The sequence below is a fragment of the Sinocyclocheilus anshuiensis genome, unplaced genomic scaffold, assembly GCF_001515605.1.
Source record: "Sinocyclocheilus anshuiensis isolate Anshui unplaced genomic scaffold, SAMN03320099.WGS_v1.1 scaffold329, whole genome shotgun sequence".
Taxonomy (NCBI): Eukaryota; Metazoa; Chordata; class Actinopteri; order Cypriniformes; family Cyprinidae; genus Sinocyclocheilus; species Sinocyclocheilus anshuiensis.
This window is the reverse complement of record NW_015540881.1, coordinates 1,983,857-2,007,894: the sequence shown is the minus strand read 5'-3', so window position 1 is coordinate 2,007,894 and position 24,038 is coordinate 1,983,857. Positions and strand designations below refer to the sequence as shown.

General features: G+C 37.0%; 1 protein-coding gene across 1 annotated transcript in view; it reads right to left on the bottom strand.

Annotated features, from left to right (window-relative positions):
- Positions 1-7,679, bottom strand: part of LOC107688545 (glutamate receptor ionotropic, NMDA 3B-like) — a 44,689-nt gene extending 37,010 nt beyond the window's left edge. Inside the window, exon 1 of the mRNA XM_016486241.1 lies at positions 7,227-7,679. Coding sequence (XP_016341727.1) covers positions 7,227-7,679 — 453 coding nt within the window. The remainder of the gene's footprint in view (positions 1-7,226) is intronic.
- Between the last annotated feature and the right edge of the window lie 16,359 nt (positions 7,680-24,038).

Below are 24,038 nucleotides of genomic sequence, written 5' to 3'. Positions count from 1 at the left end.
CCGCATCCTTACTGTCACAGACCTCAGCTGCCCATCTGTGCTTATTTCAGCCCTGCACATGTGGGAGATTACAGACCATCTCCATAATGGAGCGATCCAGGCGGCAGACAATCACACCAGCAATGCTCTGATGATCAGCATTGTTCCGGCTGGGAATAGGTGGTGACTTGCGTGCATGTGTGCATGGCATTGTATCAACAGAAGGAGTGTAGACCACCTCTATGACTAATAAGTGCTTGCTCGCCAGGTGCTTTTAGAAATATTTATTTTGTGCAGTCCACAGAAATGGGTAATGTTGTATGGTTTACTTCAGCTATGCATTTTACACGCTGCACTGCACATGTAAATAACAGACAAGAAGGTTTTGTGCTCATTTTCCTTAAAATTAAATTTCAACACAATATGACAGCACTCCATTTTACAATGTGAGTTCTGATAATGTATCTACTGTTGCATTTCATTCTTTGACTTAGGAGCCATTTACACAGAACACGTTTTAATATTCTTACTGCAATGCTTTTCCATTGCTCCTATGTAATGTTAAGAGAAGTTCAACTTTTAAAAAAACACGTCTGTATATTACCTTTTAAATGCAAAAACACATTCTGTGTGAATGTCATTTACAGTATAAATACACTATACAACAGATCCGGTCCTTGAATTTTAATTTGAGTGCCGATATACACTGAACAGTGCTGGGACTTTTCACAGTTTGTATCACTTTGCTTGTCTGTGTTTGCATGTTCCAGACAGGCTGTGTGTAAGTGGAGGAGATTTTTTCAGTGACTCTAGCTGCAGGTTACATTGATATGACAGTAGGTGGCAACAAGTTACTGTCTTTATGAGTTATTCAGTGAATCATTCATTCAGCCACTTCATTCAAAATGCTGGTTCACACCAAAACAAGCGAGTCTTTGTCACTGAATCATTCGCTCAACCGACTGATTTATTCAGGAATGAAACAAGTGACTGGCCATACGTCTGAAATCACATACTTTCTGAGTAGGAAATTCTTTCTGAAAAGGGATTACTTTGAGACACACACATACACACACACACTGTATATATATATATATATATATATATATGTATGAATATATATAGTATGAATGCAATATGGATGTACTACATTCATTATGTGACCTACCAGCGTCAGTTGCATTGCTTGCGTCCATTGGATACACACTTCAGAATCTTGCCGGAAATTGATACTTTTTTGCCTACTGTTTTATGAATACTGTGAATTTGGACATAATACTTTGTTCACATATTGTTTTTCACCTACTATGTATTAGGGAGGTATTCAGTTTCAGATGCTGTCACTGTCTTTATGAGATTTTGAATCTTTCAGTCAAGTAATTTGTTCACAACACTGATTCATTCGGTAGTAGAGCTGCTTTACATCTGAAACTTTTTTTTTTTATAATTGATTAATTTTATGTTCCTGTTTATTTATATTAAGCTGCTTTAAAAACAATCTATATTGTATAAAGCACAATAGGAAACTATTTTCATTATCAGAGTGAAATACACATAGAAACATTATTATAGAAATATTGTGTCTGAAACATAAGTTATTCAACATTCGCATATTTTTTATTGAAAGTGTTGTACAAAATCAATATCATGCTGTCTGAATATATGAATATTCATCTGATGACTTGGTTCTCGGCCCTGGTTTAGAGATTCAAAATGTACACTGTTAAGAAACCACTGCTTTGTGGTTTCAATTTTCCAAAGGTTACTCTATTCCACGATTACTGCAAGAATTACTGCAATGGCAAAAGGTCATGCTATAACATAATGAGGGGGCATCTACAAGATAACAGTAGCTTTTCACAAATTAATGTCTTAATATAGGTGTACATGAATAAGGCCATTCTCGGTCCACTCTGAATGTTACGAACTGGAGTTTAACTGAAAAATCAACATCTGGATAGTCTCAACAGCCCTCTTGAATTAAGGATTCATTAAGCTTAATAACCTTCCAGTAGTTGTCCTCTGGTGAGCTAACAAAGGGGCATAATTGAGAAAGGCCTTTGGATTAGAATGTGATTTCATTCAAAGGGACAAAATGAGTTTTGCATGTGTTAATCTTCCTTTTGTGCTTGGGAATATTTGCTACAGAAGGGAGACAAGTTAATGAGCATTCAAGCGTAGATGAGCAGAAGAATTTTCCCGAACGAAACAGGCCCGGCATATTTGGTCAGCAAACAAAATTATTTAAGACACACTAAGAATATGGTAATCTACCCAGCGTTTGATTGGCTCTGGGGCAAATATAGTCACGCAAATGAAAAAAATATTTCATGGGAATCACTCAGATTGCAAATTCAGAGGAGTGCTCTGTAGGAGACACTAGTGGATGGCTATTTCAGAGCCGAAAGGAGACGTTATTCACCAAGGATAGAGAATATTGCTTTTGAAAGGCATTCAGACAGCATAATATCCCGGGGTTGCATCCTAAAATACATGAACATCCTTCTCCCCATGCTAGTCAGGGAAATTTATAGCATCGAATATATCTTTTAATTTGTTAAAGTAATTTGGAAAGTTAACAACTCCACAGTGATGGCATGAGCCAAGCCTTGCTCTGTCAGGAAAAAGATGGGCACTAATGAGTTCACACTTCTTGAGGGTTGTGTCGAAATGAAGCAATCATGAACATTTTGCTAATAATTTTCATTAATCACATAAATGGCCTTGGTTATGTTTTCGCCCTGGCTAAGAATAACACTATATACGAAGCGGCTTTTACAAGCAACCAGGCCATAAATGTACAAGACACAAAAGCCTTTTGACTGACACTTTATAAGATGTAGGATAAATCACGCTGTTATGAAGGAGCATCTTAAAAGATGAGTCTCTCTGCTGACCCGCTGTTCATGGCTCTTTATGCTAAATCAGGGGTGCCTTTGTTCCTTTGTGTCCATATGCTGGCAGAGTTTGACGGGAGGAAAATCTTTTGAGGTTTCCCTGCCAGGAGAAACCGCTGCAACTGGCTGCACTGCTGGAGACAGAAACAACTGGTGCGACTGGCATCCGCTCTGTTTGCTGCTTAGAATACTAACGAGAGTCAGCGCGCCTCAACCCTCAGCCCTAAACAGTGTTAGGATTGTTCCACTGGAATACATCAGGACCTCTGTGTCCGGCCCCTGGACAAAAACACCTGAAATACATGCCACATCTCTAACTCTTACAGACTTGAGCCTCTCTATGTTTCTAGATAGAACAGTGCAATATGGAAGGTTTACAGGATAAAAGAATCTGGCTAATAATTTCACATCTGGCTTATAATTTCAAAAAGACACAACTGGTATCATCTGGTGTCTATCAGCAGGTTCTTTTGTTCTTTTGCGTCTTAAACTGCTTTCCACAAACACTGCACAAAAATGAGACCGTATAGACCAGGGGTGGCGAACGTCGGTCCTGGAGAGCCGCAGCCCTGCAGAGTTTTGCTTCAACCCTATTCAAACACACCTGAACAAGCTAATCAAGGTCTGAAGGGTTACTACAAAGCTACAGGCAGGTGAGTTTTAATTAGGGTTGGAGCTGTACTCTGCAGGGCTGCGGCTCTCCAGGACCGGAGTTCGCCACCCCTGATCTATACTCTCACCGCCCTTCTCAGGTGTACGCTGGTCCGACACATGATCATTAATACTAACTCTGAGTATTACAGCCTCACTCCGAGTGCGGGCAGTGGTGTAATGTAACAAAGTAATAATACTTCGTTACAGTACTTAAGTATTTTTTGGGAATATCTGTACTTTACTTGAGTTTTTATATTTCAGCCAACTTTTACTTTTACTCCACTACATTTCCTAATTAAAATATATACTTTTACTCCGATACATTTCCCCGAAGCATATTCGTTACTTACTACAAAATAGTCAGAAGAACACGGACTGCAGGAAAGCACGTTTGACGAATCAGTGGTCTGCCGTTTGCAAGTTAGACTCCTAAAAACACCTTTGCTCACGTGCAAACAAGTCCGCGGATGTGCGCACAACCGCAGTATATATATATATATATATATATATATGTATGAATATATATAGTATGAATGCAATATGGATGTACTACATTCATTATGTGACCTACCAGCGTCAGTTGCATTGCTTGCGTCCATTGGATACACACTTCAGAATCTTGCCGGAAATTGATACTTTTTTGCCTACTGTTTTATGAATACTGTGAATTTGGACATAATACTTTGTTCACATATTGTTTTTCACCTACTATGTATTAGGGAGGTATTCAGTTTCAGATGCTGTCACTGTCTTTATGAGATTTTGAATCTTTCAGTCAAGTAATTTGTTCACAACACTGATTCATTCGGTAGTAGAGCTGCTTTACATCTGAAACTTTTTTTTTTTATAATTGATTAATTTTATGTTCCTGTTTATTTATATTAAGCTGCTTTAAAAACAATCTATATTGTATAAAGCACAATAGGAAACTATTTTCATTATCAGAGTGAAATACACATAGAAACATTATTATAGAAATATTGTGTCTGAAACATAAGTTATTCAACATTCGCATATTTTTTATTGAAAGTGTTGTACAAAATCAATATCATGCTGTCTGAATATATGAATATTCATCTGATGACTTACTGGTTCTCGGCCCTGGTTTACAGATTCAGAATGTACACTGTAAAGAAACCACTGCTCTGTGGTTTCAATTTTCCAAAGGTTACTCTTTTCCATGATTACGGCAAGACTGCAATGGCAAAAGGTCACGCTATAACATAATGAGGGGGCATCTACAAGATAACGGTAGCTTTTCACAAATTAATGTCTTCATTTAGGTGTACATGAGATCATTCTCAGTCCACTCTGAATGTTATGAACTGGAGTTTAACTGAAAATAAACATTTGGACAGTCTCTACAGCCCTCTTGAATTAAGGATTCATTAAGCTTAATAACCTTCCAGTGGTTGTCCACTGGTGAGCTAACAATGGGGCATAATTGAGAAAGGCCTTTGGATTAGAATGTGATTTCATTCAAAGGGACAAAATGAGTTTTGCATGTGTTAATCTTCCTTTTGTGCTTGGGAATATTTGCTACAGAAGGGAGACAAGTTAATGAGCATTCAAGCGTAGATGAGCAGAAGAATTTTCCTGAACGAAACAGGCCTGGCATATTTGGTCAGCAAACAAAATGATTTAAGGCACACTAAGAATATGGTAATCTACCCTGTGTTTAATTGGCTCTGGGGCAAATATAGTCACGGAAATGAAAAAAATATTTCATGGGAATCACTCAAATTGCAAATTCAGGCTAGTGCTCCACAAAAGACACCAGTGGATGGCTATTTCATCTGTATAGAGAGCCGAAAGGAGACGTTATTCACCAAGGATAGAGAATATTGCTTTTGAAAGGCATTCAGACAGCATAATATCCCGGGGTTGCATCCTAAAATACATGAACATCCTTCTCCCCATGCTAGTCAGGGAAATTTATAGCATCGAATATATCTTTTAATTTGTTAAAGTAATTTGGAAAGTTAACAACTCCACAGTGATGGCATGAGCCAAGCCTTGCTCTGTCAGGAAAAAGATGGGCACTAATGAGTTCACACTTCTTGAGGGTTGTGTCGAAATGAAGCAATCATGAACATTTTGCTAATAATTTTCATTAATCACATAAATGGCCTTGGTTATGTTTTCGCCCTGGCTAAGAATAACACTATATACGAAGCGGCTTTTACAAGCAACCAGGCCATAAATGTACAAGACACAAAAGCCTTTTGACTGACACTTTATAAGATGTAGGATAAATCACGCTGTTATGAAGGAGCATCTTAAAAGATGAGTCTCTCTGCTGACCCGCTGTTCATGGCTCTTTATGCTAAATCAGGGGTGCCTTTGTTCCTTTGTGTCCATATGCTGGCAGAGTTTGACGGGAGGAAAATCTTTTGAGGTTTCCCTGCCAGGAGAAACCGCTGCAACTGGCTGCACTGCTGGAGACAGAAACAACTGGTGCGACTGGCATCCGCTCTGTTTGCTGCTTAGAATACTAACGAGAGTCAGCGCGCCTCAACCCTCAGCCCTAAACAGTGTTAGGATTGTTCCACTGGAATACATCAGGACCTCTGTGTCCGGCCCCTGGACAAAAACACCTGAAATACATGCCACATCTCTAACTCTTACAGACTTGAGCCTCTCTATGTTTCTAGATAGAACAGTGCAATATGGAAGGTTTACAGGATAAAAGAATCTGGCTAATAATTTCACATCTGGCTTATAATTTCAAAAAGACACAACTGGTATCATCTGGTGTCTATCAGCAGGTTCTTTTGTTCTTTTGCGTCTTAAACTGCTTTCCACAAACACTGCACAAAAATGAGACCGTATAGACCAGGGGTGGCGAACGTCGGTCCTGGAGAGCCGCAGCCCTGCAGAGTTTTGCTTCAACCCTATTCAAACACACCTGAACAAGCTAATCAAGGTCTGAAGGGTTACTACAAAGCTACAGGCAGGTGAGTTTTAATTAGGGTTGGAGCTGTACTCTGCAGGGCTGCGGCTCTCCAGGACCGGAGTTCGCCACCGCTGGTATAGACCTACATGCCACAACTATCAGAGTGACTAACACATAGGCCTACATGCTGTTTTATGTTTTAGAGTTGTTTGGTGTTGACCTTTGTTTTATGCATATTTCTATACTTGTTTCCAATTCTGTTTGCTGTTTATGTATACCATTTTAAATCAGAATGTTGAAAAGGAAATAGGCGTGGGAGGTGGTTTTGGAAGAAGGCCTAATAATTAATTTTGAAATAATCAGTTTGTTTAAATTTTATACATTTGAATGCACAAAACTAGTCCATGTTTTAAATTGGTGACAACACCACTGGATGTACTTGACATTCATTTACACAGTTTAGGGATAAGTTGCAGATTTCTGACAGCTTTACATGTTTAAGACTAATTTGGTAACATGATATTAAAGTTTGACACAGAGTGGGAAAAAAAAACGTTGAAACAAAACATTTCCCGGTTGTCATGCGCTATTTTATGATGTTGATTATGCCTCAATAACAAGAATGACAGTCGAGGAGAGTATAAACGATGTAACAAATAATAAAAACAACCAGTATAAGGAAAATGTACATCGAGATCGAAAACAAGACCAACTTACACATGACCGACGCCAGAACAGCTTGACCATAAAATCTAAAGAGCGCTTTGGATAAAAGTAAAGAAAATTAGTTTGCTGCTCACCTGTGTCTTAAGAGGTTCGCCCTGTTCAATGATGCTGATGAAAGGTATTTCCAAAAACGAGGACATGAACTCCACTTGTATGAGCTCCTCGTGGCTCTGAGGGAACGCAAGCACAGCCGAGACTCCCTGAACAACGATATCCTGACACACGCACCTGAACATGGACTCCGGGTCTCCATTGAGCGGTTCTCGGGACAATACTTCCAAGCTCAGGTTGTACGGCAAGAAGTTGTTCCCACTCTGCCGGAGGTGAACCAGGGCGCGGTTGAGGGCGCCCTGTATCCTGGACTGCTGGCGGGTCGGCAGGAGCGCACCCAAGCGCACTGTGTGCCCAATGCGTGCCAGGATGTGACAGGGCTGGGGATGCAGATGACAAGGGTAAATAAACATCTGGAGCGCGACCTGGAGCCCGACGTGAAGGTATGCCAAGAATCTGGAGAGCACTAAATTCATCCTGCTCCTTTCGCAACTGTATTGAGGTTTCGTCACAAGATGGCATCGCTCTATTCTTGTCCAGTTGTTCTTTTCCTTAATGGTTTTACGCGCACGCGGATAAAGCCACGGTTAAAATGCAAGTAGTGCAACCATTCCGTCTACTCCAAGTGTTGAAGGCGAGGAGGTGCTGTGCGCGCCGTTGAGGGAGGTGCTGTGCCACTGGTGATCTTCTCAGCATCACCGAGCTTCGAGGGAGGACAGTTGTGACCACGCCAGGTTTGCTAGAAGATCAGATTAGGACGAATTAAGCTTTCCCAAGTGTCACTTACAAAACATTATTAAATGTCTTCAAATCTTCACTTCATTAAATAGGCTAGTAAAAGTAAGTTTTAAAAACTGATAAAAAGTTTTACACATAATTAAATGAACAGCATTTTTGGGGAGAAATGTCATTAAAACAGGGTTTCTGCAGGATTTTTAAGCGCAAATTTAAGACTTTTTAAGACCTGCACAAATAAAATTAATAACATATGAGATAGGGCAATGTCTATAGTGCCATATTAAACTAATAAAATTAATACCATATGAGCGGGGTAGGGCAATGTAGTACCATATTAAACTGTAAAATGACTGTAAAAAGCATAATTTACAGTTCATATACAAGTTTTCACAAAAACTATTATATTTTTCATATCATATATTATAAAATGATAAACTTTACATTTCAGCCTTTAAAGTCGAAAGTATTAATCATTATATTAATTTAAACAATTATTATAAATAAATTATTATATAAATTAAATAACAAATTAGGGGTTTGCAGGGACATAGAATGCTTTAACCTGCAGTTATAAATGCATAAATAATGCTTTGATATTTTAAACATGAAATGTTGAATACTGATATTTGAAATAATTAAAAAAATGAAAAGATACATTCAATGTAAAATTACAACAATTAAAACCGCCAGTAGGCGGCAGCAAGTCACTGTTAATAAGTGAGTCATTTCGGCTGAACCGAATCATTTAAACGGTTGATTCGTTCGGGAACGAAACACCCATGTTGCTCAGAGACGCAAAACATAGCCTGTTTGGAATTATTTTTGTTGGCGAAATAGAGCAAAAGCAGGCATGGTGTCTAAAACGTAAGTCTCTTGATATTAACATTGTTTATTGAACTGTTGTATAAAATCAATATCACATTTGTAACATGCTGATTTTTTATTTATTTAAAACGGTACTCTTCGTATGATATTGATTAACTAGCCTATATGAAATGATAGAAATATATACATTTTCTGCCCTCTTATCTTGAATTATGTGATAATTCTTAAGGCATATTAATAGACTGAATCATGCACTGAAAGAATGCACTCTAAATGCCTACACGCACTAAGTTAGTGTAGTCGCTTATGCAGATACGTGCACTCTGTAGGTGTGTTTTGTTTGGTGTTTGCAATATTCTCGATAATGTAATGAGTTCAGTATTTGCGCTAAACCTGCGCAGATTTGGCTTGCATGAACTTCCAATTTCTTGGGGAAGTTAATGCAAGCCAAATCTGCGCAGTTTTAGCGCAAATCACTCACCGTTATACTGTACATTTGTTTATAGTTTGAATATTAAATTAGTTTAGCTCCAACCCTGATAAAAACTCACCTACCTGTAGCCTTCTAGTAAGCCTAATTAAGTTAGCTGGTAGAGGTGTGTTTGATCAGGGTTAACGCTAAACTGCAGGACAGTGGCCCTCCAGTACCAAGTTTGCCCATCCCTGCTTCAACTCACAAAGGGGCTTTATAAAAGATCAACACATCATCACAGTCCCCTGGGGACTTTGTATCTGTAGCATGGCAAAACAGGCTTTACAGAAATAAAATACAGTAAAAAATTGTTTGTGTTGTTAAATTTCAGTAATTTTGGCAAAGTTGACAAGCTCTCTGATGAGAAACACCACGAGGGGATTCAGGCTGATGCTTTTTCTTTGCACCCTCTTTCCAGAATTTCATCTGATCTGTGACTCTGAATGGCATTTTGTGCCACCAGGGTTGATTCTCGGAATGAACCTGCAAGCACAAGAAAAAAAAATATTTCAAACAAGTGTTTACAGAATTTGCCCCAACTGCCAGACTTTGTGCTGCATGTGCTTTGAGATTAATAAAAACACTATATACTATCTGAACGCACCTACAAGGAAGGTGCATAATTAGTTGATAATCCATCACAAATCATTAAAGCTCCATTCCTTATAATGTATTCTTGTAGATCAAACAGTAGAGCAAAGTCAAGTCAAGTCACCATTATTTATATAGGGCTTTTTACAATGCAGATTGTGTCAAAGCAACTTTACAGTATTAAACAGGGAAATAGTCAAACAGTAGAGCAAAGTCAAGTCAAGTCACCATTATTTATATAGGGCTTTTTACAATGCAGATTGTGTCAAAGCAACTTTACAGTATTAAACAGGGAAATAGCGTGTCGAAATAATGTGCCGTTCCGCTCTGGCCAGACAAAACCAGCAGTTTAATTCTAGGCTGCAACAAAGCCAGATTGTTCAGAGGACTCATCTGGTTCCCGTGGTCTTGTCCCGATGGCCGTCTAGGAGACAAGGTCTAAACAGGGATCTGTCTCTGGGGCTCATCTAGTTGTCCTGGGTAGGGTTGCACCAGCCATTCGAAAGTTCTTACTTAAATTAGAATGTTAAGTCCACACTAGAGGCTTTGTAACTACTAGCTAGTTTGTAACTAAATCTATACATTATTTGGTTGCACCAGATGTTCGTAAGGCAGGACGTAGGTAGTAGTTCGTAAGCTCTCCGTAAAGTAATGCGTAGTCAGTTGCATAATATGACGTTTACCCTAAATCATCCAATAGAAACCTTCAAATACGCGAGCAGAACTTGTTTAAATGCTATGAATTTTAATGCTAACTTCTTTTGCCTCACGTATACTAACGGTAAAAACCAAGTTTCCATTAAAAATTATACATTAATAACATTAGTCTATATGTAAGCTATTTTTATATGTAAATAACATTCAGAAACTGTAATTGAAATAAATAAGGACCAATAAATACTGAAAGAAAAAAAAAAACATAAGAAATGCCATTTATTTTTTATTTCATCTGACATGTGCAACACGGACCGAAGCGCAGAGGCGCGCTGTAGATGGGATGTTGAAGACGTGCTAAAAAAAAAACAAAGTACGTTTATTCACATATTGTGCTCTCTCTTAATATGTATGTGAGTGTAAATGTCAGCAGCATCATATATGCCTAAAGGATTGCAGGTTATCAGGTAAAAGAAGAACATATATTGATGCAGTTCACTCAATCTGCTATTTTATTCCAACCATTACTCCTGACCAGACGCTTCCATAAATAATTTAATTTATACGTTGAGTTACACTTCAACAGTGTAATGGTGAAACAAAAAATATTTAGTAGTGTGTAAGTTGTAACTTAGTGCCCATTTACAAAACTAGGCTAAGTTGTAACTTACGTACAGCTGGTGCAACCGGCCCCTGGTCTCCGCTGACATTCAGGGCTGTAGAGGTCCTCTCTAGGTGCTGATCCACCATCTGCTCTGGATACGGACTGGATCCGGGTGTTGCAGTGACCATCTGATCTGGATACAGACTGGATCTGGTGGCTATGGTGACCTCAGAATAAGAAAGAAACAGACTAATATTAGCGTAGATGCCATTCTTCTAACGATGTAACAAGTACATCGGGTGTTATGGGAAGCGTTCCCAGTTCCGGTTGACCTAATTAATGCAGCCTAACAATCCTTTAACAGATTTGAATTATCGAGATGTGTAAGTGTGTTATGTGTAAGCCAGGTTAAAGAGATGGGTCTTTAATCTAGATTTAAACTGACAGAGTGTGTCTGCCTCCCAAACAATGTTAGGTAGATTGTTCCAGAGTTTGGGTGCTAAATAGGAAAAGGATCTGCCGCCTGCAGTTGATTTTGATATTCTAGGTATTATCAAATCGCCAGAGTTTTGAGATCACAGCGGGCGTGAAGGACTATAATGCAATATGAGCTCACTCAAATACTGAGGTGCTAAACCAATCAGGGCTTTGTAAGTTATTAGCAAGATTTTAAAATGTATACGATGTTTAATAGGGAGCCAGTGCAGTGATGACAGAACCGGGCTAGTATGGTCATACTTCCTGGTTCTAGTAAGAACTCTAGCTGCTGCATTTTGGACCAGCTGGAGTTTGTTTATTAAGCGTGCAGAACAACCACCCAATAGAGCATTACAATAATCTAACCTTGAGGTCATGAACGCATGAATGAACTTTTCTGCTTTTACCATTAAGAGCATAGGGTTGATTCCCAGGGAATGGATAACGATAAAAAAAACTTTAATTAGTTTACTTCGGCTAACTTACCAGTTGATGTTATCACCGTTACGATGGCAATCACAAGAAAAGGCACCAACTGGAATGTATTTCAGATGACGATCCAGACCACAACCTAGAAAATAAAAAACAAAAGAAGTACTTGAAAATACTGTTTGGGTAACTTAAAGGGCACCTATTATGCCCCTTTTTACAATATGTAATATAAGTCTCAGGTATCCCAAGAATGTGTCTGTGAAGTTTCAGCTCAAAATACCCCATACCCCATCATTTATTATATCATTTTGAAAATGCCTATTTTGAGTGGAAGCAGAAACACGCTGTATTAGAGCATGTCTCTTTAAATGCAAATGAGCTGCTGCTCCCCGCCCTATTTTCCAGAATAGAGAAGTGCCTTTACAGCTCCTAACCGCTAAAAAAACATCTGTTTGGTTTTGATTATCATGTCTATCGCGCTGAAATCACACGTTTTAAAGCCATATTTAGTTTAGTTTATTATTTATTAGTTTATTAGTTTAAACTTCTGATAGATGGTTTTCTGAGCGCAAACATCCGTAGCACGTGTATAGAAAGTGGCTGCACATGGCATGCAGGTACTAAAGTTCTCTTTCACACACGAGCTTGTTAAAAACACGCATAAGTTACAAAAACACAGTCGGTTATGTTTGTGAAGGTAAACATCTTGGAAAGAAATCGTTTATATTAGATCTGTGTATTAAGTGACATCAGCATAATATACACTACAGTACCTATACTGCTGTCTATGCTATTAATATGACCCAAAGAATAAAATAAAAGCAGAGAATCACTTACTGCTCTGGACTGAATAACGTCTATAGCCTTAATAAGACATTTATTACTTGAATGCTGCTTTTAAATGCTCTAGCGTGAAGATAAACAGGGCGGATTGTGTGTGGCTCACTCAGGGCAGTGTCTCGATTAGATCAGGCAGTGTCAATCAACAATCGTGGGTGGGGCTGGTAAATTGTGATGTCACACTTTATGGATTCTGTGATCGGCTTGCTCTGAGATACTTATATATGGAGATTAAAAAAAAAGGAGCAGGTGGATTTTTATGATTATACGGTGGTTGTGTACACACACTGCCAACACACATTTATGTCCAAACAACATGTGAAAGTGAATTTTGCATAATAGGTGCCCTTTAAGCGAAAAGCTGCATATTTGGGATTCTGTGATCGGCTTGCTCTGAGACGCTGCTAATGATATATGGAGATTTAAAAAAAAAGGAGCGGGTGGATTTTTAGCATTATAGGGTGGTTGTGTACACACACTGCCAACACACATTTATGTCCAAACAACATGTGAAAGTGAATTTTGCATAATAGGTGCCCTTTAACTCAATAAAATGTGTACCTAATGCAGCACATGTTGCTTTGGATTAAAGCACCTGGCAAATGCATGAATGTAAATATAATATAAAATCAAATGTATTTTGGGTTACCTAATTTCAATAAAATTAACAGCTGGCCATATGATGATTCTGCCCCTCATAGTCAGCATCTGTGTTTTTGCTTGGAGAAATCTCCTGTAACAGAGTCACAACAGCCTGTTAGTGTTATTATACTTTATGGTCAGAAAAAAACTACCGTACAATAACAGAACTTAAAATAAACAACATTCATAATATTTGTTAGCCAAACTTCCTATATATTGCTAGTCCGTTCCTCCACAACCCATTCTGTGGGTTAGTGGAGAGCAGCGGCTAATATAGTAGTTGATGGTAACCATAGACATATAAAATACCTAGACGCCTCATTGGCCGCTGGATCTTATGTCAAAGGGCGCCGCCATATTGGTATGGGCAACTTGCTGTAACTCTCATAGGTGGACTAAAGAAAAGATCCCTGATTCCCTCTGACTATTTTGAGGTTTTACAAATTGTCGTAAAATCCAAATTATTTCTCGGGAAATTACCTTTCGCATGTAAGTCTGAATAGTTGTTTTTGGTTTTATTTTGTCATTATAACATTATGTTGACATTAGTTAGCCACCAAAGTCAGACTATTAATAGCTAACAATAAAAGCTATGTAAACTGAGACTTTATAAGAAATAATATAAAGTTTACATGATTCTTATGAAGTCTGAGCTTATTTTATAGTTTATGAGCTAATCTAAATCGTAAGTGAGTCTTCCGTGCAGTGCACTGAGCCAGAGGAGTGACAGGACAGATCAGGCTGTCAGAATTACAGACTCATCTCCGAAGAGCAGCTGATTGCTTATCATATAATCGTGGCTCATTTATGTTTTGCCCATTTTAGCCAGTAGGACCAGGACAACACAAACCTCAAGGAAGACTGAAGAAAGCCTGTCATGGACTGTTTTCTTCATTTCCAAGAGACTGCACCTCTTCTGCATATTATATTATATGATATTATTATATTATATTATTGTACGACTTATACTAGGCCTATTATATTTTTGTACTATTCACTATTTAGTGTTTTTATTTTATTGACTATATTATTTTACAATTTGTGTGTATGTGTGTGTATATATACAATTTGCAATTTTATTCATAGTTATTATATTACTACTATTTTATACTCATACTCACTTTTATTTTTAGGCTATTAATAATAATAATAATAATAATAATATTCTATAGAATAAAACTGCCATATACTGTATATTGAACTCTAACCTTTAACCTTATAGTACACTTGTATTTAAATTCATAAATTTAAAATGTACTGTAGTTGTGTTATAAATGTTTTACCGCTGTAACTTAATTGTTTACTGGATCCATTAAGGATGATCCTATAAATAGGGGTTCAAGCTGTGATATTAACCTTGCCCACTAGAGAGAGCCACAGGATCAAGAATATTTCAAGCCCAATCATTTTCTATCCGTTTCCATCCATTTTAATTGAAATAAATGCATTTGGTTCATTTGTATAACTGTGGTGCACTGACAGTAAATCTGTGAAATGCTTATAGATGCTTATAGATCAGTGAATGTTTTTTAGACCTCAGTAAAACACATTTTCAAGTTGCCAGACACAATTATTTATATTTTTGTAATTTAATTAAATTAGTTTTTAATTAATATTTTACGTATTTTGACTATAATAAAACATTTCTATAAAGACATTTATTGTTGTGGTATGAATAATAAAACAAATATTATACAAACATTATAAGCATAAGGTTAGGAGGCAACACCTATAGAAATAAATTGTAAAAATCAAAAGGTAAAGAAATGCTTAGGTAAATTATCTTCACACTCATCTGAAATTGTCCTGTGACATCATTTGACCTGATTTAAAAAAAAAAGCTAAAATGAAGGTGTTGGAAAAAAAGAAAAAGCCATTTCCACAATGTAATGTACATTATATTACATTACATTAAGGACGTCTCCACAATTATTAATCAAGAAAAATAAACCATATCTATGCTTGACAAGCGTGATTCTTCACAATTCCTTATGACAATAAATACTTTACAAGTTCTAACTAGTGAGATTCTGAGTAATTAAAAACAGTAACTTTTTTGTACTCCACGCAGATCATAAACCGTTGAAATCGGTTGAGAAATGCAAACTTTACTCCACTTTTTGTCTAGAAAAGCCGCAGCTCCCTTGTATTTGTTTGCAGAGCAGTCTTGCCCAGACCAATATGGTGGACTCGTTGAAGTATCGCAGCAACTGTTCAAAGCGGGCAATGAGGCGTCTAGGTATTTTATATGTCTATGATGGTAACGTTAGCTTATTACTCACCTGTTGTTAGCACCAGTGTTGGGGGTAACGCATTACAAGTAACGCAAGTTACGTAATCAGATTACTTTTTTCAAGTAACTAGTAAAGTAACGCATTACTTTTTAATTTAGAAGGAAATATCTGAGTTACTTTTTCAAATAAGTAACGCTAGTTACTTTGTTTCCCATGTCTTGACTGACAGCTCTCGTGTTGCCATGTTGAGAGAAATCGGGAGTAAGTGCAGAGGTGTTGTGTGCGCTGTGTGAACATGATGCTACTGTAGTTCTAGACCAAATGTGAACATTATTTACTCTTCTCACTGCACAAAAACCGATTCAGTATTCCTCAAAATGAATAAAAACAGTCAAATGCAAACTCAGAATATTATATAAACCTGCAATAATTAAATATGTTAAATAAGACAAATATCATTTATGTATTTAATCCCATTTTATTAACCAATGTCTTTGCTACTGACATTCAATGATCTAATTCAACCATACCAATAAGCAAAAATGACACATTTGTGTTTCATTTTTGTTATTGCTGAATAGTGTTGAACTTTCTTCTCCTGCATCATATTCTTCATGCAATTTGTTTGAGCTGCGCCCTCTACTGTACAGACGTGAATTTGCATTTCCTTCAGCCTGAGGCGTATTCATTTCACTTCTGTTGTGAAAAGGACTTTTACATTTGTAAAAGAAGAACTTTTTTATATTAAAAACAAACAAGCAAGCCCTGCCCAGATTTAAAAACGAACTCAAAAATAACGTAACGCATTACTTTCTATAACGTAATTAGTTACTTTTTTAGGGAGTAACGTAATATTGTAATGCATTACTTTTAAAAGTAACTTTCCCCAACACTGGTTAGCACCGCTACGATGGCAATCACAAGAAAAGACTCCAATGCACCTCCGTTGCAGATGACATGACCAATAGACTACAACCTGAAAATAAAATACAAAAGATGTACATAACAGCGGTTTCTTAACTTATTTTTCTTTACTATTTTGACGTTAGCTCGCTGTTATATAATGTCTGACATAACCTGCGATAAAAAGGCAGTGAAGAATTATTATGCTTCCCTGATTAATTTACTTTGGATAACTGACGTTATTACCAACTTACCAGCTGATGTCATGATGGCTCCAAAATACACCCCCGACGTTGCAGACGATAAGATCCACAAACTTGAACATAAAAAACCGAGGAACAAAAACCGGATACAGTGTAGCTCTACTGATTAGCTAAAATTCTCTGATCTTTGAAGAATGCCCGCCGTTGCATCTACAGATGCACAAATCACTTTTGCTCCATATTTTACACAGATATGTGGTGCAAAAGGGAGAGTGCGCGAAACTTGTCATTTGCAATTGAAAAACAGCATTTGAGACTCGTAGCAGCAGATTCACGCCGTTGTCGTTATGCACTTGTATTTGTGCTAGAAAAAACATTCAAGAAAAAAAAATATATGTAAGAAAACATTCTACAAGTGTGCAAATCTCATTGCAAAAATTCACATACTGATTTGCGGATGTACAAAATTCGTCCGTGACTTCACATTTTTGATGCAGGTGTGTGAATGTGTTTTGCACCATATTCACTGCAGCAATTATAGCAAAACATGTGAGCGTCCGAGTTTCTTGATTTGTGATTCGTAGAATAGGATTTGTGCACCTGCAATAAAGGATTCGAGAAGGTTTGCAACTTTTGTCTGTGACTTCAAATTTACTGATACACATGTGTGGCTGTTCTCTACAACTACAAATTCTACTGTCACAGACGCTCAGTTGTTTTGCACCAAAAATACCTTCATAAATTTCCTGCATCCAGATGTCAGTATAAAGTCAAAATCAGATATGAGCCAGTTAAATGCAAAGGTAAAGCAAAAACTCAGCTTTAAGTTGAGATAGGTGCAAAATCCTCTACGCTCCAGTGGCTGCCAAGCCATATATATATATATATATATATATATTTATTTATTTATTTATTTTTTGTTTTTTTTTACAGTTAATGATTTCAGTGAAGTCTTAAAAAGAGATGAAGAGGTGACTGAGGCAGTAATTGCCTCCTGAATTCAGACAGTTTGGCATAGTTCAAGGACAATACACTATTCATAAATTAATTAAATAATAATTCCATGGAAACACGGATGCTCTGTTCAGTAGAATTAATTTACAGTGGCCTTTGTTTGCTATAGAACACTAATCCAAATATATTAACTTGTCACTCTGTTTGAGAGCAAAACTGAAACACAATGTGATTTTTTTTGTTAATCAAAAACAAGTTATAATACAATTCTTTGTTTTAGACAGACCATTAACCCACGACCCCCTTAACAGAGCATTTGGTATAGGCACCGTGGGCGTTTTTTTCACCACTGGGTGGTTAATATGTTGCAATAAGCTCATTAAAATATACTTTTCTTCTTTAGTAATCAAACAGAAAATGTATATCTGCCATAAACTTCTCATTACACAATGCTTCCATAACAGGATTGGAGTCTAAAGAAAATGATGCACATATGCATTCAACTGAGGAAGGAATGAACATGTGCCCTTTTCACCTGTGAAAGAACACTAGAAATATGAACAAGCTGTTAGAAGGAAATAGTTAGGTTTAATAACACCATCAGATTATCACTACAAATCATCAGATCCTACAGAATTTCAGTGCATTTTTTCTTTCTTTCATGCAACTAGTTAATTTCCTGTCTGACCAGAAACATATTAGTACCGCAATGCATGAAACTGTTTTTAAGCAATTACTTGTGCATTTTGAAAAGCTTCACACCCTCAAATCCATTTGCTAGTAATAATAGCTTGGATGTCAAAGACTAATTGAGGATTAAAGACCACTGACTGAGTAAAAAGCATATGAACCATTTCAAAATTCGGGCAGCATGTCCTTTGTGCAGCAGTACTTTTGACAGTTTATACTGTATGTGCTACAGATATCGCATAAAAATGACAGTTTACTCTATCTGGCCCATACTGCAGTATGCAATCTATTTCAGAAACAAATCTATCAGTTTGTCCTAACCACACCTCAGTCATTTTGCCTGAACAACGTCACCAAAAACCAATTGCGTTTCCGCTTAATGGTCGTGTACTATGATGTCTGTCTGATGTCTGACACGAACATATAACCAGTGATGCTTGCTTGATTGTTTTTTTCAGCTCACATTTCAGGATATTTCAGAGATGCAGGTGATTTTGAGGGTAAATCAAAATTTCACAAGACACCTACGCAACTGTCCTGTCCTGACACTTGGATCGCTCCACTTGGTTTTCAGCAGAGGTATGCGATTGTCTTTTACTCACCTTCAAGCTGACTCAAGCGGTGAGAATAAATATTCATATACACTCTTCCAGACGGCTCGTATCACTGGACCCTCCCAGTAGTCAATTGTATTCAGCTTGATTTAATATATAAATTAATGGATTACACTATAATCAGAAAACCAATTAAAACAAACGTTTATCTTGGAGGGATTACACCCACCTTATTTAACACATGTGAGCACCCATATAGATAATCTTCCTCAGTCTCTCCCTATGACTTCACTCTGTTTTTGTGACATACGCATACATTAGACATTCCTGCGTTTACGATGCAACAGTTGAGTCAATGAATTCTGAAATTGAATTTTGAGAGGTACCTCAGAAAAAGCCTCTGAGCAGAAGCTCTGCAATTACAGCATGGATAAATGTAGCATCAGTGCTGTTTCTGTCTAAACGCATGTTGCAGCACTCCATAATCTGCCATAATGCTCTATAGAAGGACACGTACAGGAGAGCGATGGTTTTAAATATAATCGTGCGACATCTACATTCTCAGCACATCCTACGTGACTAATTTCAGCACAATCTTTTGTGTCCACCAGACAGTTCAGCCACACACTGGATGCCGTGAACCATCAGGACACGCTGCGTGAGAGGAAAGGAGCTAAAATGGATAATTCTATTAAAATCTGAAGTGCTATATACTCTATATATTATAAGAAGTGCTATATATTATAAGAGAATTTGCTAGAGGCAAAGCAGTTGATTTTCCTTACTGTGCTAAAAAGATGATGTTCTTGCTTGGCACAGTCTTTCAATTCAAACCAATGACTTTGTGAAAACGGGAACATCATAAACCTTCTCCCTCCCCTGACTTGTGTTTGAGATGAAGAGTAATTTGGACTTCAAATTAGGGTTGGCATGCATAAATAGCGAGCACAGCGGGAGGGTATCTATATAAAACCTAATTTCATTTGGTCAAACACTCCATAACCCCTCTCTGTTTTATCAGACTCAGCAAACATGGTTCTGATAAAAACTAATGAGTTTCATGCGGTTAATTAACTTAACATCATATTATTAAGGTGAAAAGTAATGTGACTGCACATTTGCTAGTCCCTAAGAAGTTGAAAGAGTTTGTGAAAACTCAACATACCATTTAGTAGTGCACTTTTTGGAAATATCGAATATAAAATGTACAAAGAAGCACTGCAGATCTAACTTTGGTTAAATATGGAAAATGTCTCATCCCCCAGCTGAAACACAAGTTGTGTTCTGTGCGTTAAAGTTTAATGAAGACCATGGTTCTGTATTTCAAGGAATATTTCCCTACATGCACTATGTAAATACATACATCTCCCCGTGCCGCTGGGTAGGCTAGTATTGCTGAGCTGGATTTATTTTGACCATGGTTCAGACATTCTTATCAGATCCACAGAGACGAACCCTCACTGCTTGTGTATATTTATATATGTGTGTGTAGGCTATGTGCATGTCACAGGTTATAGCCACCATCATTTGAAATAACCTGCTCGCTTCCCCTCTTTTTTCCCTGTAAGGGTGCAGGGAGCAAGGACAATGTTAGAGCAGAAAAGCTGGTTTACCCCATCAGTGATAAGTGAATTATCACATGTATACTATTTCGTCATGTGTACAGGTGCTGTCTAGTGTCATTTGCTGATTGTGCTTGTGTTGCAAGGAATTTCAATCCTAGTCTTGGTTTGGCAGGTCATTGCTGTTTGTGTTGTAAGGTTTATGATTATACTACCCTTTTTTAATTATGAGGAAGTTATACATCTAATGAGTCACTAAATCTGTTCCAAAAGCCAATGAGTTGTTGCTTCTAAAGGAGGAGCCTAATTGTAAAGAACCTCCATAAGTGACTGATTTGAAATGTGCGGCAACTTCACATGCCAAGCAACTATCGCTCCACACCAGAAAAAACACAATTCACATTTCACGATTTGCTAAGCTAAGAAAGCAGTTCTGTCAGCATAAAAATACATAACACACACAAACTGTAGATTTCAATTACACAAACTATTATTTTTTGACACATAAAGTGGCCCACATGACTTACACTGTACTGTTCAAAAGATTGGTAAGATTCTTATTTTATTTTTTGTTTAAGTAATTAATACATTTATTCAGCAAGGATGCATCAAATTGGTCAAAGTGACAGTAAAGACAGTTTCTATTTTAAATAAATACTGTTCTTTCAAACTTTCTATTCATCAAAGAATCCTAAAAAAATGTAGCACAGTTTCCACAAAAATATTAAGCTGCACAACACAGATAAGCAACAGAAATGTTTTTTTGAGTCCTAAATGGGGTTTCTGAAGGATCATGTGAAACTGAAGACTGGAGTAATGGCTGCTGAAAATTCGGCTTTGTCATTACAAAATATATTTTTATTTAACATAGAAAACATTTACTTTAAATTGCAAAAATATTTTAAATATTACCATTTTACTTTATTTTTTATCAAATAAATTCACCCTTGGTGAGACTTCTCAATGAAACTCTTACCGACCCCAAACCTTTGAATGGTGTATACTTTTATATACACATAAATCTTCTGAAGCAATACAAAAGCATTGTTTAAGAAACAGACCGAAATTCTGTAACTAATGTGTTTGAGTAGTACTAATATCTGATTCATGAACGAATCATTAGTTCGAGCTGAATCGTTTCAATGATTCATAATACTAGTCTGAATTCTGATTCGCTCACAGATTGGACTGCTTCAGTTCTTGACTCACTGACTCAGTTTTCCTGTCTCAGTGGCACAGCTCACCCTGATGTGAACGGATTTTCAGTTTGTTCAGCACCCATACTTGCAAGAAGAGCTTTACATACCCCATTCGAGCCACATAGACTAATTTATTATTTTTTAATGATGCTTTTGCCCATTCTTCATTACAGTTTTATGCTGCTTTTGCTCATTCTTTGTAATTGCGTGCAAAAGAACAACCAATACATTATTCAAAATGTATCTTATATTGCATCAACTAAGACAGCCATATGGGTTTTGAGACTACACGAGGGTGAATAAATGATGACTGAATCTTCATTTTTGCGGTGAACTATCCCTTTAAAACCATGTTCCTCAGTGACGCATATCTGAGAGGCTGCCCTTTAGATTCAGAGGTAATTGAGGTCAGTGGTAGTGTGCGTGAAAACAGAAGCTCCGCTGCACATGAATCTTGAAATTTTGCTGAACCTTCTCAGTCTTATCATCCTCGTTCCCTCTAATAGGGCATTCCTCAGTGATCTCATCAAACTGAGAAGCAGCACATATGTAGCTTTTGAGATGATTAGCCCGCCAAGCATTTCATTAACCCGACCTAAGTGATTAAAAGGGGCAGATCCATTGATCCCCTTTGTGGTTCATGCATTATTACTTGGAGACCGTCTTCATGCAACAACTCTGATTCCCCTGCCCTTCGTATGATGATTTGCAGTCAGTGACCTTTGCAGATTTGGAGGTGTTGAGAACGGACAGAGCGTTCATGCAGAACACTGGCACAAGACGAGGGACGCCAGAGTCTAGTCATGCCTGCTGCTCTGCTTAGTGGCTCTTGTGAGATCACAGAGAGGTGAGGTGCTTTCCTTCTAATAAATTGCAGAGAGGTAAAAAGAATCTGCTCCGTGCTGCATTATGCAGCCTTATGCAAGTATAAACCAAAAGCAGAACAATAATATGCTGTGACAGAGCTTGACATAAGCCTTTTTCATAGAGTACTGAAAAGCTAATGAGTGGTATAAGAGCACTGAAAGAGCCCGTAATAATGGATGCTGTCTGCTTTAATGCTTTTCAGGTGCGTTCAGCGTCTAGCTTTCACAGAGAGGCTGGAGTCTTGCTGGCAATATAAAGAAAGCCAGAGAGCTATAGATTTTATGACAAGCATCAGTCTTCCAGTCCTGAATTATAGTGGAACCGGAAAGCTTCAATACTTTGGAGATAATTTTAAATGTTTACCTTATATATGCTTTTTCACTGAGGCTAAGAACCTGCTGAATCCCAGAGGAACGTGTCGATTGTTTCTTTCCATACATGACTGCTTTATACACATATAGTGAGCTGTGAAGAAAAAAAAAAATCAGTGAACTGTTAACATGTTAAAATATACAACATAACTGCGTATCCTCTATCAATATATGTATGTAAGTAAATGTAAATAATTTATTCTCAGGTTTAAATATGTAAGTGTCAGGGTTATTATAGTAAACTAAATGTAAAACCATTAAAGACTGAAAACCATTTTCATTACTTTAAAAATGAAATAAAAATAAAATAAAGTATTTAAACATTTTTATTTTATTTCATCTAGTTGATGATGCAACATTAAAAATAAAACTGAAATAAAAATTATTAATAACCATATAGACATAATTTGTAAAAAAAATACACATATAATTACTAAATCTTAAACTAAAATGAAAGAAAAACAGAAAAAATACCACTACTACTACACTGTCTAATACTAAAATAACACAGGGTTCTCATTTGAAATGTGCCTGTGTTTAAAATTATTATTATTATATAGAAATTCTATTGCTTATATTCAAACAAATACCCATGTGTTTTAAATAATAATAATACTTACTATTATTATTATATGAAAATTGTATTGTATATGATCATATTCAAATTGACATGAATATAAATGTAAACTATGCCATTTGAAATCATATGATTGTGTGTTTAAAGTTTTGTGAAACTGAATGGACTACTCCACAATATTTATTTTACAAAATATGAATCAAGCATTGCTCTCTCATCCTTTTAGGTCAGCAAATTTAATAAACTTGGACTGCTACAGCTGATTACATTTCTTATTAATGATGATCAAGCGCCGGATACATCACGAGGCTGGTGTATCTGCCTCCGTAATGCTCCATCTTGATTTTTTTCCCCCGACTAATGCTTTCTGAAATCAAATTAGGAACAACCTGATTAATCTCACCCATTATTTCTGTTTCATAATTTCATGCACTTGGAAAAAAAAC